This window comes from Pleurodeles waltl, chromosome 5, assembly GCF_031143425.1.
Source record: "Pleurodeles waltl isolate 20211129_DDA chromosome 5, aPleWal1.hap1.20221129, whole genome shotgun sequence".
Lineage (NCBI taxonomy): Eukaryota > Metazoa > Chordata > Amphibia > Caudata > Salamandridae > Pleurodeles > Pleurodeles waltl.
In genome coordinates, this window is record NC_090444.1 from 719,992,666 (window position 1) to 720,008,709 (window position 16,044).

The 16,044-nt window shown below is 45.7% G+C and overlaps 1 protein-coding gene across 1 annotated transcript in view; it reads left to right on the forward strand.

Annotated features, from left to right (window-relative positions):
- Positions 1-16,044, forward strand: part of FAM98A (family with sequence similarity 98 member A) — a 337,728-nt gene that overhangs the window by 230,070 nt on the left and 91,614 nt on the right. The window contains exon 6 of the mRNA XM_069234676.1: positions 6,520-6,636. Within this exon, the coding sequence (XP_069090777.1) occupies positions 6,520-6,636 (117 nt within the window). The remainder of the gene's footprint in view (positions 1-6,519; positions 6,637-16,044) is intronic.

Below are 16,044 nucleotides of genomic sequence, written 5' to 3' on the forward strand. Positions count from 1 at the left end.
TGCTACTTGCCGCCAAATACTTCAATGCCTCGTCAGGGGTACTCCGCACTATATGAATGCAAATACAGTACAATGCAATATAGCATGAGTCTACATAATCATAGAGGATGTTGCCTGAGATCTGGTAAAGTCACATCACTCATAGTGTCTCACCTCACTTATAGGCACCAAACTAGACAAGTGGATCTTTTTACGGGATATGTAGACTTATGAAGTATCCTGTGGACAGAACAATATTTTATGAAATTGCACACCCCTGGTTCTAAACAATTGGTTGGTGGGTGGCCAAGATGGTGGACGGGTGAGACTGTCTCTCGGTCTCCCCTTCCTCGTAGACATAAACCTCAACATCATACCTTGTCCGAGATGCGGAATACGCTTGTAAGTGAGCGGGAGATGACAGAGAACATTTTAGCGCTGATTCACCTGCTGTTGAGTGTGTGCAGGCAGCGTCTGTTCCATTTACCTGGGCATGTATGGGGAGCAAGCGGGAGCAGTATGACGGACCTGTGGCTTCCTGCTGACGAAAGAGGGTGCCCACGGGAGGGAGCGGACAGCTTACAGCCTGGCGGACAATCTGGAGGAGTGCGAAAGAAGATGCGCTGCAGCAGACCTTGAGATCGTGGCAGAGGCTCCCCTTCCCCGGGCCTGAGTGAGGAGCATGCGGCACCCTTTGATCACAAAGGACGCCCGCATGTGAGAACAGAGCTCACAAGCCCCCGTGGATGGCCATATGGAGCTGAAAACACAATGTCACATTTCATGGGAGGCCGGGCCTGGGAGAGGCAGACATAACGCTCCCTGTGGGTCAGGCACGGTGCCACCATCACGGCTCCCGCGGCCTGGGACTGACAGGCCTACCACTGACCATGATACAGGCGAATCGGCCCCTGTCGGCAGCAGAGCAACGCCACTTGGAAGGCTGAAGAGCTGCAGATATCGGTGACCCAAACCAGCAATCAAAAGGAGCAGAACACCACGCTGCCCCACCAGGAGGAGACTGGGTGAGCATTGAATGGGACCCTGCAGAGCAGTGCGGGAACCTTACTGCTGCCCTCGGGCCCACTTTGAACTCCCTTACACCCACTTATCCCTAAAGCTCGTTTTGAGCCCTGTTAACGGCCCTAAGATTTTCTAGCAGCCAGATCTACCCGCAGTAGACAGCGTGGCCTGGGACATGGGGGCAACTGCGGGTGGGCCTGGCCCCTTAGTCCGTGGTGGGTGCGACCATCACTGGAGCACCAGAGGAAGAGGTAGTGTAGTCCTTCTGGGGAGAGGACCCTTCTTTGACACTTCCTGAATTCGAGAGCCTCTAATAACACTACTCCTTGAGAGCCTTACATGGCTAGCAGACTCTGGTCCTCTGGAAGGGTATAATGCAAGCACTTCCACTGATGAACTGTGCCATTGATGCATGGTGGCATGTCTTGGTGAAGGCCCACGCTCTGCATTGGAGAAAAAGTGAGGAGCAGATGTCCTGTTGAAGCCTTCTGTATTAAGTGTCGACACACCATATCCATGTGAACTTTATATTGAGGGCATGGCTGTGGACAGTGAAAACCATGTTGGCACCCAGGAACAAAAGAAATAGTCCCTTCACGACGTGCTGACAAAAACCAAAAACACCAGGAAGCTCTAGAAGTGAGAAACCAGAAACTGAATGCTCCACAGACATGGAAGGGAACGAGAGCCCAGTAACGCGCTCCTTTTTGGAGGCATTGTTTGCCTCCCTATTGGATGGCGTGCAAGATTTAAAAAGAGATCTGTCCTTGGACTTGCAAGAGGTGAGCAGAGACTTGGATGAAGTGGGAGAGAGAGTTGCGACTTTAGTGCGCAAGGAGGTTGGCTGTTGTGAGGAGATCGAATGGCTCCAGCAAGAGATCCTAAGCCTTCAGGAGCAGCAGATTGATCTCCAGGCCCACACAGAGAACCTTGAGACCCGCTCACAGCGGGTTAATATCTGCATAATGGGAGTTCCTACCTCTACGGAAGGGTCGGACTTGGAAACCTATGTGAGGGCCCTCTTTGGTTTTATTTTAGGAGAAGCGGCACCCCTGGAGATTAAGTTCAATCACTGTCACATGGTGGGGCCACCGAGGCCAGTCACGGGCCCCCCTGCAGACATTCTGGTATGCGTCCATAACTTTCAACTGAAAGAAAATATTTTGTGTAAAGCCTGAGATCAGCACCCCATACAATTCAGGGGGCACTCTCCCTTTGCTGTACAAACACCTTGTTGGCATCACTCTCCAAAAGCGGCAAGACTTTTGGCTTGTCACCGCGCACCTGCAGAATACTGGAATCTCTTACTCTTGGGAGCACACCTTCCACATAATTTTCTGACTAGAAGGAAAGCTACATCAACTAAAGTCCCTCCAAGAAGCATTCAAGGTGCTTGGCATAGCTGACCCTGCTGCTAGAGAGCTAACTGGGGAGGCCCCATCCCGGGGCCTACCAAAACGCCAACACGGACACTGGCAACATAAACATTCTGCTGAGCACAAGTCAGACCTTGCTACTGTGGCCATGAAGAGGGACTCGGTACTGGCCACAATGAATGGGGACAAGGCCCAAAATGAATGCTAAAAGATGGGGATCCACATACTGTCCCCTTGCATAGACGGACAGGAAAGGATGTGGTGGACGCTTCAGGGGGGGAGGTGCTGTCAACCCTAAGGGAGGTCAGAGGGCAGCTGCTAGGAATCAGATTGCGAGTGTGCACGCTTTCTTGGTAAACGTGTACACCCCCAAACGAACACCACAAGGCCTTCTTGCTCATCTCCTTGGAACCGCTGCTGCAATCCCCCATCGCAGCTCTCCTGATTCGGGAGGGACCTGAACTTAATCATGGACTCAACACTGGACAGTTCCAGGGGACGCTTAGGCCAGTCCAGAGCCCTCTCAGTAGCAAGCCACCTGTGGCTCTCAGACTGCGGGCTGCAGGATGTGTGGTGCAGCTTTTTCCCCTCTACTAAGCATTATACGTATTACTCAGCTGCACATAAAACGTATGCGCTTAGTGATCATTTCTTAGCCACCTCCCCACTGCCGGAGCTGGTAACAGACGTATCCATTGGTCTGCTCTAGCTTTCGATTCATGCCCTGCTGCAACTCTCTATAAAGCTTCCTGTAGGTAGGCCAACGTAAGTCCTGTGGCAGTTGCGAGAGAGCCTAATGCACTAACAGGCTACTTTGATTTCCCTCAAAGCGGTGATAGCATCACACTTGCAACTCAATGATACAGGGAGATGCCATTGGCAGCCATTTGGGAGGCTCTGAAACTAGTGACTTGAGGGGAGCTAATAGCGATTGTGGGAGTGGACAACCAACGCTGCAGAGACAAGCGAGAAGCCCTGGAAAGGGCAGTGGGGGAGCTGAAGGCTATGCATAAGCGCACTTGCGTTCAAAGGGTATGGAGGAAGTTAAAAAAAAACTGACTACTACTTAAGCGCCTCGACCAAGACAGGGCTGAGTATGCAATGCTACGCCACAAACGTAAGTTTTATCTGAGCAGAAATCATAGGAGGCGAATGCTAACACACCGGCTACGCAGCAAAGTTCACTCTGGTGCAGTGAAAATGATGCACACCAGATCCTCCATCACGTCGAAAGCAGACACTGAGGCAGCTGAGGCGTTTCGCGTTTTTTACAGTGAGCTGTATGCTTCCATAGATGGCCCTAAAGACGAACCCCAGAAGTATCTCAAGGATATTGAGCTAACCCCTCTGCCAGAATCGGGTACTTTGGCTCTAGAACACCCTATCTGGGTGGAAGAAGTCGTCTCCAGCGATAGCCCGCCTGAAACCCGTGAAAGCTCTTGGCCAGATGACTTCACCGGCTAATTCGGTAAAACCTTCTATTACGTATTTGCGCCATTCCTTACCAGACTGTACAACACTTTTGCCGATTTGGGCTCCATCACAGACTCTATGCAGGAAGCTACCATATCGGTGATCCTGAAGCCAGGCAAAGATCCTGCACTCTGTGGGTCATACCGACCCATATCACTATTGAACATTGACGCAAAACTCTTTGCTAGTGTGTTCGTGGCCTGACCCAATCCCTTAATACCCAGGTTGATCGAGCCAGACCAGGTCGGATTCATACCCTTGCGCCAGTCTAGCGACAATACGAAGCGCATATTATCCTTCGTAGATAAGGTCCAGAGATCTAGGCATGAAACACTTTTACTGTCCATTGACGCGGAGAAAGCGTTTGACCTAGTCCACTGGCCTTATTTATTAACCACCCTTCGGAAGTTTGGCTTTGGAGAGCGTTTTTGCCAATGGGTAGGTAGTATTTACATCACGCCCCGGGCATCAGCCAAGAATAATGGCATGCTAGCAGCACCCTTCTCGATCCAGAGGTGCACCTGGTAGGGCTGTACATTATCCACTCTTCTATTTACGCTCTTCCTGGAGCCCTTAGCACAGAAGCTGAGACCACCATGACATTCATGGCATTCCATTTGAGGGGGTCGCAGCATCGGTAAGTCTTTATGCAGACAATGGTGTTCTCTCTATTACAAGACACCATGAGCTCACTCTCGGGTCTGACCACGGAATTATGTGACTTTGGGGAGGTGGCAGGCTTTAAGACCAATATGCAAAAGTCGCAGATTTGTAACCTTTCAGTCAGGCCTGAGCAGAAAACTTCCCTGCGGTAAATATTCCCATTTGAATGGACATCAAATACCCTTCCATACCTGGGCATTGTCCTGCCGCGGTCCGTGCGCAAAACGCGGACTGTCAGTTATTTTAATTGAATTGACCAGATACAGCAAGAACCAGACACCTGGAGCCACACTCCATTTGTCGTGGATGGGCCGGATCAAAGCGGTCAAACTACCGTACTGCTACGCATCCTGTACCTCTTCCAGACCTTGCCTCTTTCTCCTGCACCCCATGCTTTGAAAGCCCTGCAGTCCGCCATCCATAAATGTATGTGGGGCGGTAGGAGGCTACGACTGCCTAAACTTCTGCTTCAGTGGCCAAAGGCAAAAGGGGAGCTAGCAGTGCCACAGGACCTCCGATAATTTCAAGCAGCTGAGCTCCCATACGTGGTAGAGTGGAACCGCCCATTATCGGAGAAACATTGGACCATCATGGATGAGTCAATCGCTGGCTCCCATATCTGGAAAGAGATTTGGCTGCCCTGCCGCCATAGAGCAGGGGGGGCCTATACTCCTTCCCAGTGACGAGTGCGACAGTGCATGTCTGGGACTCTGTTGAGATTAAGACGGGCCTCACGACCTTCCCTTCACCTATGACTCAAACCCTGGCAAATCCTGATTTTTTTATTTATTTTTTTCACCCGGGTTGCACAAGGAGCAATTTCAGCACTGGCGCGAGAATGGCTGCAAATGACTAGAATCACTTTTTTTTTTTTTTTTTACTCCTCTGGGATCCTTCACTTTGAGCAACTTAAAATGGACTGCTCTTGGAGGGATTTGGAATGGGTCATACATTCCCAGCTCTGTCACTGGGTGTCTGATCCTAGGAATTGTGCAGGTGGGGGGGCGACTGCTGCTGCAGTTTAAACGTTGGCTTATTCTGAACTCTGATGATGAACGCCTCATTTCGGACCTTTATTCTTTGCTGGGGAGGGATATGTCACCAGCTAAATCTAAGGGACAGCTGAGGTGGGAGGCGGCGCTGGGCAGAACCTTCTCCACCAAAGAATGGGCTGACATCTTCTATAGGGTACACCACACTGCACATAATCCGGCCAGCACGGAAACTGCCTATAAGATTGTTTCCTATTGGTGAACACCCCCCCAACCAGGGTGCAGAAATGGGCACTGCAAAAATCACAGGACTGCTGGCAGGGATGCTGCAACACCGGAACGTTGTTGCACCTTTTTTTATGGCATTGTCCTACACTCGCCCATTATAGGGATCAGGTCCTTAACGACATTGATCGGTTGGGGGAACTCATAGCCAACGGTCCCTTCATCCTGAGTGAATTCATTGCCTTTTACTGTCTACTATGCAACATATGCTGAGTTACGGGGTGAGAAGCGGGTGAGGGTTGGGGGTTACTTAGTTTTAGAAAGTTTTGGCATTTTGATTATTACAAATATCTTGCACTGTGGGCCCCTGTGTTATAGGCATATAGATGTGTACTATGTACTACTGAGTTAGTCTCCATGCGCAGTGGCCCTTGTGGCAATAGGTAAATTGCTGTGTACTGTGGATACAGGTGATAACATTTCTAAACAACCAATTGTCTATGAAACATTTCTTTTTAAGTAAGATACTCTACTGAGTTTATGGTTGTTAGATGCAAACAACCAAGATTGTGTGAGATTCAATAGGTAAACCTTAATTCAGATTTCAACTTTTTCTCCCATTGTAATGAGCGTGTCTTGCTTTCACAGAAATATCCTGTACTGTTCTACTGGTGGAGCAGTAGTTCTGCTATAGTGATCTTAAGTAGGAGCGCTGCAAAAAGTATATTTGTAGAAATGTTAAATTAGTCACTTAACTTTTTTTTACTGGTTAACTTTTGTTCTTTCAGGAGAAAATTGAAGCAATTAATCAGGCCATATCTAATGAATATGAGGTGCGAAGGAAAATGTTATTAAAACGTTTGGATGTAACTGTGCAATCATTTGGCTGGTCTGACAAAGCTAAGGTACGTCTCATTCAAAGTGAGCTTTAAATTCTGTTGTAAGAGACCCATTGTCTGAAAGCTTAACCGCATTGTGACATGGTTGCATTCACCACTTTTTTGAACAGTGTAAAACTGAATTATGTTCTGAAAGAATGATGAACTAAACGTTTTGTAAAAGAGCACTCCAGCATTAAGGCATTGATTTGTTTTTTAGTAGTAGAACACTTCCTCATGACACGTTAATTATGTTAGTGACCTTCACATATATCAAGTACATATTTGGTGTAAAAGCTTGCGAAAGGTGGAGTATCTGTTGCTTCTCGGACATCCACCTTTTGGGAGGTATAGCATGGGTATCTATTGTAAAGGTGAACAATCTGGTTAGAAGTATCCATCCGAAGAACAAGTTGCTTACCTTCAATAATGCTCTTTATGGTGGATAGTCTAACTTCAGATTCATCACTGTCTCCCTGCCTCCTCAAACTGTGAAGTAGACATCTGCATATTTTTAAAACGTCCTAAGTTAGTTTTCAGCACTCTGTCATCTCAAATTTAAGCGATCCACGGCTTAGGGTTTAGAAGGAGAATTCAGACACACCACCCCATGTGCTGATGTCAATATGCTACTGTGCTCCGGCACTACCAGGGGCTGCAGGGAAGTGCAAGTAAACTGCAGACCAACGTGGTACCACCTATTGGCATGTAGGAGCTACTACATGAAAACTCAGGAACCAATGTGATGCCTTGGGGCTTAATCCAACGGTGAGGAATCTGCAGTTAGAGCATCAATCGCAAAGCATTTTACCAAAGATAACGTACTACTTCTTCTTGGCCCATTATGATTCTCATGTAAGCTTACAGCCAAAATCTTCCCCCCATGTGACAGCGGAAAACATATTTCACAAACTTGGTAACAGAGCATTGATGTGCTAAATTGTAGTTCTATAATGTTGCCCTACACAAGTGATAATATATTTTTCATTTAATTATTGGCTCTTGTTCTCTTATCCTCTACTCGATGGAGGTGAAAGTCGTACTGAATTAGAGGGAGCTGTTTCAAAAGTTTAATTAGTGCATCACCCTACTGGTCAAAAAAGTTGCGAGACATTTTTGGCCAACGTATGCAAGAAATATTGCGTTCACACTGATTAGATTAATAAGCTGCTGGCAGATAGGATTTTGAAATACCTCTGAATTATTTAAAGAGCGAACTAGTTTGTTTGTTCCCTGTTGCAAATAATTGATCACAAATTCTGACGTCTAATTGCAAAGTTGCTGTTCGCTGTAAACAAGTGAGGAGTAGTTTCATTCACTTGGAATAATTGCAGTGTTTTAATATAGTTTTTAATTTTCACATGTACTGAGAAAGTAAACTGGGAAAGTAAAAACCAATTTCAACATGATTTTCTCTAAAAATCTTTATTCTTGTAACTCACACCAATTTTAAGTGTCTCTTTTGTGGCTGTCAACTATTGGCAGTCAGGTATCCAATTCTGAACTACATAATGCTCATGAAAGTGAAGTCAGACGGAAATCTACGAAATTAGGGCTTTTCAAGAAAAGACAAAACACCTCCTTCTACACATTCTGTCAGGTTAAAAGTTAAAGTGGTCAGGTCAATATAAAGACTAAATTGTGCAACTTCGAATGACGCCTTTTAGCAAATAAATCCTCAGCAGTCCAAAGTTACAACATTTTACCAGAAAATGTTCTGATTCAGAAGTAAAATTCAATAAATACCTTTGACAATGGCATAGTTGTATTCAAAACTAGTGGCAAAAACCTGAAAGTATAAAAAAAAAAAAAAAAATCAAAACTGAAAAGCAGGCACACTCAACACAACAATTAAACCCATGCAGAGTCCCAGTGAGGCAAGAGTACTGCCTGCTTCACATACACTTGGCGTCCTTGTGTTGAAGAAGGAGCTTAAACATCAGATGAGTTCCTATCCTCTTACCGTAACAAGCCCGCATCAAGAACACTGAAGGAAAGGAATCACAAATACTGTTGAGTCTAACAATTAAGTTTTAAAGATGCTACAACTAGGAACAAAAATGTAACTCCTGAAAGCCAATTGGACTGCATCAGTGATGAAAGCATATTGACTGGTACATCTCAAGTGAGGCAGGCAATCAAAACAGGAGGGCCAACGCAAGAATCATTTGTAGTGCTGACCTACCTCTATACCTACTTCCTTAAGCCTACACAGTTTGCCCAAGATGAGGGTGGCAGTGGACTAGTGAACTCTCTGTGTATCTGTTAACTTTTGTTCCTGAAGGGCTCTTATGGTGCCCTCATTACATAATTTTCCTGAAATGAAAGCAACAGGGAATCTCTATGGTATGCATCTATAGAACTAGATAACAGCTGTCTCAAGAACCCCCCTTCATAATGATGTTTGCCAATGGCACAGCATTGTTTAAAATGCATCTTCTGCCCTAGCTGTTCCAACCATGTTAATGCAGATATCACAACTGAAGTTTACCCCAATACTGGCAGAAAAAGGAGTGACAGTCGAGCCAACGGCTTTACAGAGCATTTCACGTTTTTGAACAACCCAGGGCAGGTCCTTCATGAGAGGGAGTATGGATGGGTGTGGTGAAGAAGAGGCAATTTTGTTATATATTTTGGCTGCTTCCAGCACTGCCACTCATGTCTTGACTCTCCAATGCTTGGCTTAGCATTAAATTATTGGAGCAATCTAGGTAGGGATTTTATCTGCATTTAAGTCGTCAGAGAAGGGCAATTTTGCCATCATTATTCAACTATTATCAGCAGACATAGCAATGGCCCCGCTTAACATATATAAATACATTCTGCATGTAAGCAAATGACCTGAAAGGTTGTCCTGCCGTTCAAGAATAAGTTTAATCTCTTGTACACTCATTTAAGTGAACAGGGGGTGACTGTCAAATTTCATTACATGTTGTCTATTCAACATCTGATGTGAACAGCGACTACTCTTGTTTCAGATCACTTGGAGTGTTGAAGTGATATACATCTTAGCCTTCTATCTTTTTCTACAGTCTAACTGCAACACATTCAGAATTTTGCAGCCAGCGTCTGTGCAACCTCAGGAAATGTGTTCATAACTCCTTTGCTTCACGGACAACGTACTGGAATCTGGTACATTACTGGATAACATATAAGGCATGTTGTATTCTAATCAAGGCCTACTAATGCTTGGGCCTCAGGTTTATAGTTCTCATCCGCTACTGTCCAATTGTGCTTTACTCCTTCTTCAACCTGAATGTTCTTATTATTGCGCTCCAGCGTGTCTGTGGGAAGAGGCACGTTCAGCACCAAGAAAGGTGCAATTAAGTTCACAATCAAAGGAGCTTAGATGGATCACAGTTCATTTACATTACTTTTGAAGATAGTAAAACCAGCTTTTGCCAGTGCAGTCTATTTTATTGCTAGTTGAGCTCTCGTCAGTTACTGTCAGGCAACTTATCTACCCTGTTGCCTTTTCTGTAATTCAGTAACACCCTCTGATGTACTATGAGTTTTTCAAATACATTGTAGCAATAAATCTTAGATGTGACAGACGTTCCAGACTTTCTTTGGGCATATCAGAACATCTACCTAAGGTTAGTTATTTCAAGTCCCTTTAAAGATGTTCTACACTACCATCTTTCTCCCACAGTTTGAACAGTCCAGGGCAATCACTAACAGTAGTCTTTGACTGACGACTGTAATGTTGGTCTGTTCTGGAACACCTTTTAGAACTTGCTTACAGCTGAATTAATCTATCCTCATCTATCCATCCCAGAAAGAGTGAAACAGTAGATAGAACAGCACCTTAGAGCTGAAGTTCTACAGCAAGGTGCATGAAGCGAGTTATCTTATTTTGCAAACTTTTTGTAAGTAAGCAAGATGTATGTAGCATGACCCTAGCTACAAAACTGTACAAAAGAGTGGTTTACGCAAGAACTTAATGGTCACATTATTGAGGTTGCAAGAAAGGGGGAAGAGTTTTGCAAGATTAAGTATTGTTAGTGGGATGGAAAACTGCAGGTTTACAGCAGAATAATGGAGTATCTCTTTATGTGTGCCTAGCATCTGCCTGTGTATACTATGATGACATGATTGTAGGAAGCTGGCCCGCTGTGTGGTGAGCACCTGTTGTGTTATCACGTTATACCTGGTCCAGGTATCCCCTATTAGTGAAGTGTATGCAGTGTCTAGGAAGCCAGGGCTCTCTAGAGGTAGCTGTGGATGAGCAGCCAAGGCTCATCTAGGAGACATGCAAAGCTTATGAAATACCACTATAGTCGCACACTACTTACACACATGAAAAAGCCACACGGTGTTAAAAAATAAAGGTACTGTATTATAGTAATACAAATACTAAAATACTGTATAGGTAATACCCAGACTGGAGGCAAGTAAACACACTATTATATACACGGTAGGCATCAATAAATAGCATAGAATGCAATAGTCCTTTGCAAAAGCAATAGCAAATAGTGCGGGCCCTAGGGGAGGGCCAAACCATATACTAAAAAAGTGGAATGTAAAAGCCAGTCCCCCACCCAAGGAAGTGGAATCAGTAGAGGGGAGCTGGTGGAACTAGGAACCCCAAGAGGTGAGTACCAGACTGACAACCCCCCCACCCAGTAGAGCAGAGATAAGTCCCTGGTTTTCCCCAAAACCAATAGGAGGACTTTGGAAAATGATTGTGCAAGACCCAAACAAGACTGGAAGGACCCAAAGGTGGATCCTGACAGAAGAGGATCTTCAAAGGAAGGGGACCAAGTCCAATTCGAGGTGGAGTGTCTGGTTGTGGCAGGAGGCACTGTCCACCCTTCTGTAGATGCAGGACCAAGTTTACGGTGGACGAAGAAGGTCAGCAGTGCAGCACAGGAGCCGAAGAGGAGTGTACAGGAGTGATGCAAGTGATGTCCCACATCAGCAGTTGAGATGCAGTTGGTTAGTGGTGATGGAAAACCACCAACAAGCCTTGGCAAATGCAAGATTTGGAGAAGAAGATTTGCAAGGCTGAAGAGGAGTAGCAAGGTCCAGGGGACTCAACCCAAGGAGGGGAGTCCGGGGTGACTCTCGCAGTTGGGAGAGTCACAAGAAGAGGAGGTAGTCCCCACAGGTGACTCACGGGCAGCAGGCACAGGAGTCTCAGTGAGGCTCACTTAGCACACCTGAAGAAGTGTCCGACATTGCTGGAGCAGCAGGCAGGAGACTATGCATTGCAGGAAGAAGTGCTGGGGGCCGGGGCTACACAGAGCCTGAAGATCCCTTGGCGGAGGAACAGAGAAGCCTTGGTACCTGCAAGAGTTGTGGTGCACAGGAGTACTGTCCTGCGAGGCAGGGGCTTACAGTCTCCCAAGTTGGACAGCTGGTAGAGAGGACCATTGGGACCACTCCAGACCACCACCTGTGATGCAGGAACCACACAGCTCTGTACGAGAGAAAATCCACGCAGTTGGTCATTGTTGAAGTTGGTGCCTGCAGATGCAGGGGAGTGACTCCTTCGCTCCAAGAAAGATTCCTTCTTACTTCTTGTGCAGGCTGAAGCCTTGTCTCTCTCAGAATATGCACAGCCATGGAAATGTTGCAGTTTCTGGAAGGCGCAGGAGAAAAAATGTTGCAGAGCAGAGTCGTCGCTGAAGTTGCAGATGGTAGGTTCCTTGCAGTCCCAGTGGCCAGAAGATGAAGTAAACGATGCAGAGGAGTCCTGCTGGAATCTTGCACGTCAAATCTGAGGACCTACCTAAGAGGGAGACCCTAAATAGCCCCGGAAGGGGAGGGATTGGTCACCTAGCAGGGTGACCACATATCGGGAGAGGGCTGTGACGTCACCTACCTGACCTGGCCACTCAGATGCTCCCAGGAACCTCTGCCCGCCTTGGATTTAAGATGGCAGAATCTTGTGGCCACCTGGAGAGGGGCTCGGGGCACCATCCCTGTAGTGATGAACAGGGGAGTGGTCACTCCCCTTTGTAAGTTTTGCACCAGAGCAGGGACCAGGGGTCCCTGGACTGATGCAAACCAGTTTATGCAAGGAGGGCAACAAATATGCCCTTCAAAGCATACCGGTGGCTTTGGGAGGATACCCCTCCCAAGCCATGTAACACCTATTGCCAAGGGAGAGGGTGTTACCTCTCTCTCCCACAGGAAATCCTTTGATCTGCCTTCCTCCGCCTGAGTGCGGGCTCCTTGGAAAAACCCCAGAAGACAGGTCAGAGTAATGCTGCGGGTCCTCTAAGGAGCCCCCAGAGTGCATGGAAGCATTCAGCCAGTACTAGCAACAGTATAGGGATATGATTCAGACATGTTTGATACCAAACATGTCCAGGTTCAGAGTTACCATTATGTAGGTGGACACAGGTGGTGTGACCTATATCAAGTACATGGGTAAAGTGGTTTCCCCGCCCTTATGAATTCTAGTGTAATGGAGGTGGAATTCGAAGGGGCACCTCTGCTCATGCAGGGGTGCTCTCAGACACAGGTACCTGCACCTGCCCTCTGGGCTAGGAGGGCCTACCATAGGGGTGACTTACAGTGACCTCGTACAGTGACCCGTAGTGAAAGGATGCCTGCATCTTTTTACGCAGGCTGCAATGGCAGGCCTGCAGACACATTTTGCATGGGCTCCCATGGGTGGCACAATACATGCTGCAGCCCATGGGTAACCCCTGGTGCCTCAATGCTCTGGGTACCCAAGTACCATACACTAGGGAATTATATGGGGGCACCAGTGTGCCAATTGTGGGGTGTGCAAAGTCTCAAGCAACTAAATTTAGAGGAAGAAAGCATAATCACTGGGGTCCTGGTTAGCAGGATCCCAGTCAAAACACACAGCAGGCAAAAAGTGGGGCTAACCATTCCAAAAAGAGGGTACTTTTCTACAATGATGTTTAAAGAGATGAGTTTTCATTAGTTTCAGGAAGTGAAGGAGGGATTTAATTCTACTGAAAAGGCAAGAAGGTTGAATTTTCCACCCTTGGAACATACCCGTAGAAACCTGTCTCCATTTCTTATTTTGGTGTTGCTTAGATTTCATACTAAAATGACTGTTGCTCTGCATCTTGCATGGTTCACCAGAGTTTTGATTTTAATTGCTGAATACAGTGAGAAGTTGGAGTTTGTTGCCTAGTTGACAAATCTGGAGATTTGATTGTGAAGCTGGTGGGTAGCAGGAGCCGATAGAGTTCAGTGTGCTAATCTGCACAGATGTGTTTTGATCCTCCTACATGCAGGTATGTTTTTTTTCTTCCTTCTCAAAGGCCCATCATGCCTATTAGCTCGACTGCTATGCCAGACTTCGCCCCGTCTGTCTCTGGTTTACTCGCATTGGTCCCCCTTCCTCCAGGGAGGGTGCCAGTGTTTTTTGCCCTCAACTCAGCAGCGTCTTTTGATCATTTCTGTCCCATTGTGGCCCCCACACTCACCGCATCAAGCCAGTTCCAGTACAGTGGAGTGTTCACTTTGCTGTCAAATTGTTTATCCAGACACCTGCCCTTGGAATTGCACCCTCACTGCATGTCCCAATGGAAAAGTTCTTGTGATATCAAACAGCTTCCATTGACACCGCTCAGTGTTAAAGGTTATTGCACACCCATGGGTGCCTTCTGCATCCTCTCTTCACACCTCTCATTTCTGACCTGGTTGGTCTTTGGAAGCCTCAGGATTAGCACAGGAATAGGGCACCCCAGGCAAATCTGTTTCAGTGTGCAGCCTACTTCATTGCCTGTCTGCCACGTCCACTGCCAGCAAGAATGTGTAGCTATGCAGAAGAGGTAATCTTCAAGCAGAGTTTGTGATAGTTTGTCTTGTTGAAAAGGTGATAAATCATGCAGCACTTAATAATTTAAATTTCATCTGGTCTTGTGTTTCCTTGGAGAAAATACTATATCCAGTAAATCTTTCAAAAGCCCATAGGTCGCAATGGCCCAAGATCATAAGAAGTATGAAGTTGAAAACATTATGGATAAAAAAAAAATCAGTCAAGAGGTGCATTTTGTATTACTCCGACCTGAGGTGTGATCCTTGAAGTTGGTTTATTTATGAAACGCTCCCCATTTAGAGTAGTTATAAAAATAAACATATAAATGCGGGCACGTGGCTTTTAAAAACTGGTCTACTGCTTTCAGTGGTCAGTAGACATCTTCCCATTATGTACTTGTCACCCAGCAGTTAGTACTGGGCAAAGTTGGTGAGCTCCAGTGGTCAATGCACAGATAAAAAATATAGAGGCAATCCATCTTAAATAAAAATATGTCCCCTTGTGGACTAATGCTTAGCATTCTTGCCTTAGAATTGGTTTGTGATATGCAGATACTCTAAGATCTAGCACAACCAGAATTCCATGTTCTTGCAAGTATTAGTGGACATTTTAAAGATGTAGGTATAAAAACACACTCTTAACTGTACCCCTTCCTTTATAGTGTAGAAATCAACAGACGGTCCTCTGTTGCAGAAGATTGCAGGATAGAAGAAGGAAGCAAAAGTCACGAGATTCCCCGAATCCTTGGAAAGCTCGGGAAATCCAAAGGAAAAACCTTGAAAGAAGGAACAGATGTGATCTAGACAGCTATATTCAGGGTAGTGAGAATTAGGAGTGCTCAATCGAGAGCTATCATAGGAGAATATGTATTTATTTTACATGTATCATGCAGAGAATTTTGAAACATCAAACTTCTAAATAATCAAGCTCCTAGATAAACTGAACCAAGAGCCTAAGAACGTACCAGTAAGGTCATTTCAACAGCAACCAAAGTTCTTTTTGGCTTTGAAATATTTATCTAGACAATTCTTTAAGTTAAATATTTTCTAATTTATAATAGGGTTGAGTAACATTGAGGCATTGTGGTATTTATTTAGCTATTTCTATATCATGGACATCAGTTAAGCAGATTTTACATAAAACCAGTTGAATTATACAATCCTAGTTTAATAAATTAGAGTGCTCAGTAGACCAGAAAGGGTACCTGCATAAAGCATTTTGAAAAAGTGGAGGGTGATTAGGAATGATAAGGGTACTAAAATATTCCATGTGAAAATTGCAGGTTATATGTCCATGTGTCTAGCTGGTAGATGGATTAAAGTGGGGTAATGTGAACCCCAGCCTTCCAGTGTGGCGAGACAGAATGGTTTAACCAGAGAGAATCCATCAAAGTTGTAACTTGTTTTTAGGGTACCTCTGAATTTGAACCCAAATGTCCTGAATGGGACAAGCTTGAGAAATGTCGCCATTGAGGTATCTTTGTTTCTGGCGTCACTTTTATGCCATGTCCCACCTGTTTAAATTTTTTACATTTGGATTTGGTCACTTATTGGAGCTCAGAATCATCTAGAGGTTACAGGACATGATGCTGTAGTCAACAAGGGCTTCATGAGGCCAGACACTTGATTTCAGTGGTTCCACATGAACCTAGAGTGTCCTGCCAAAAAGCTCACAGCAATATTAGC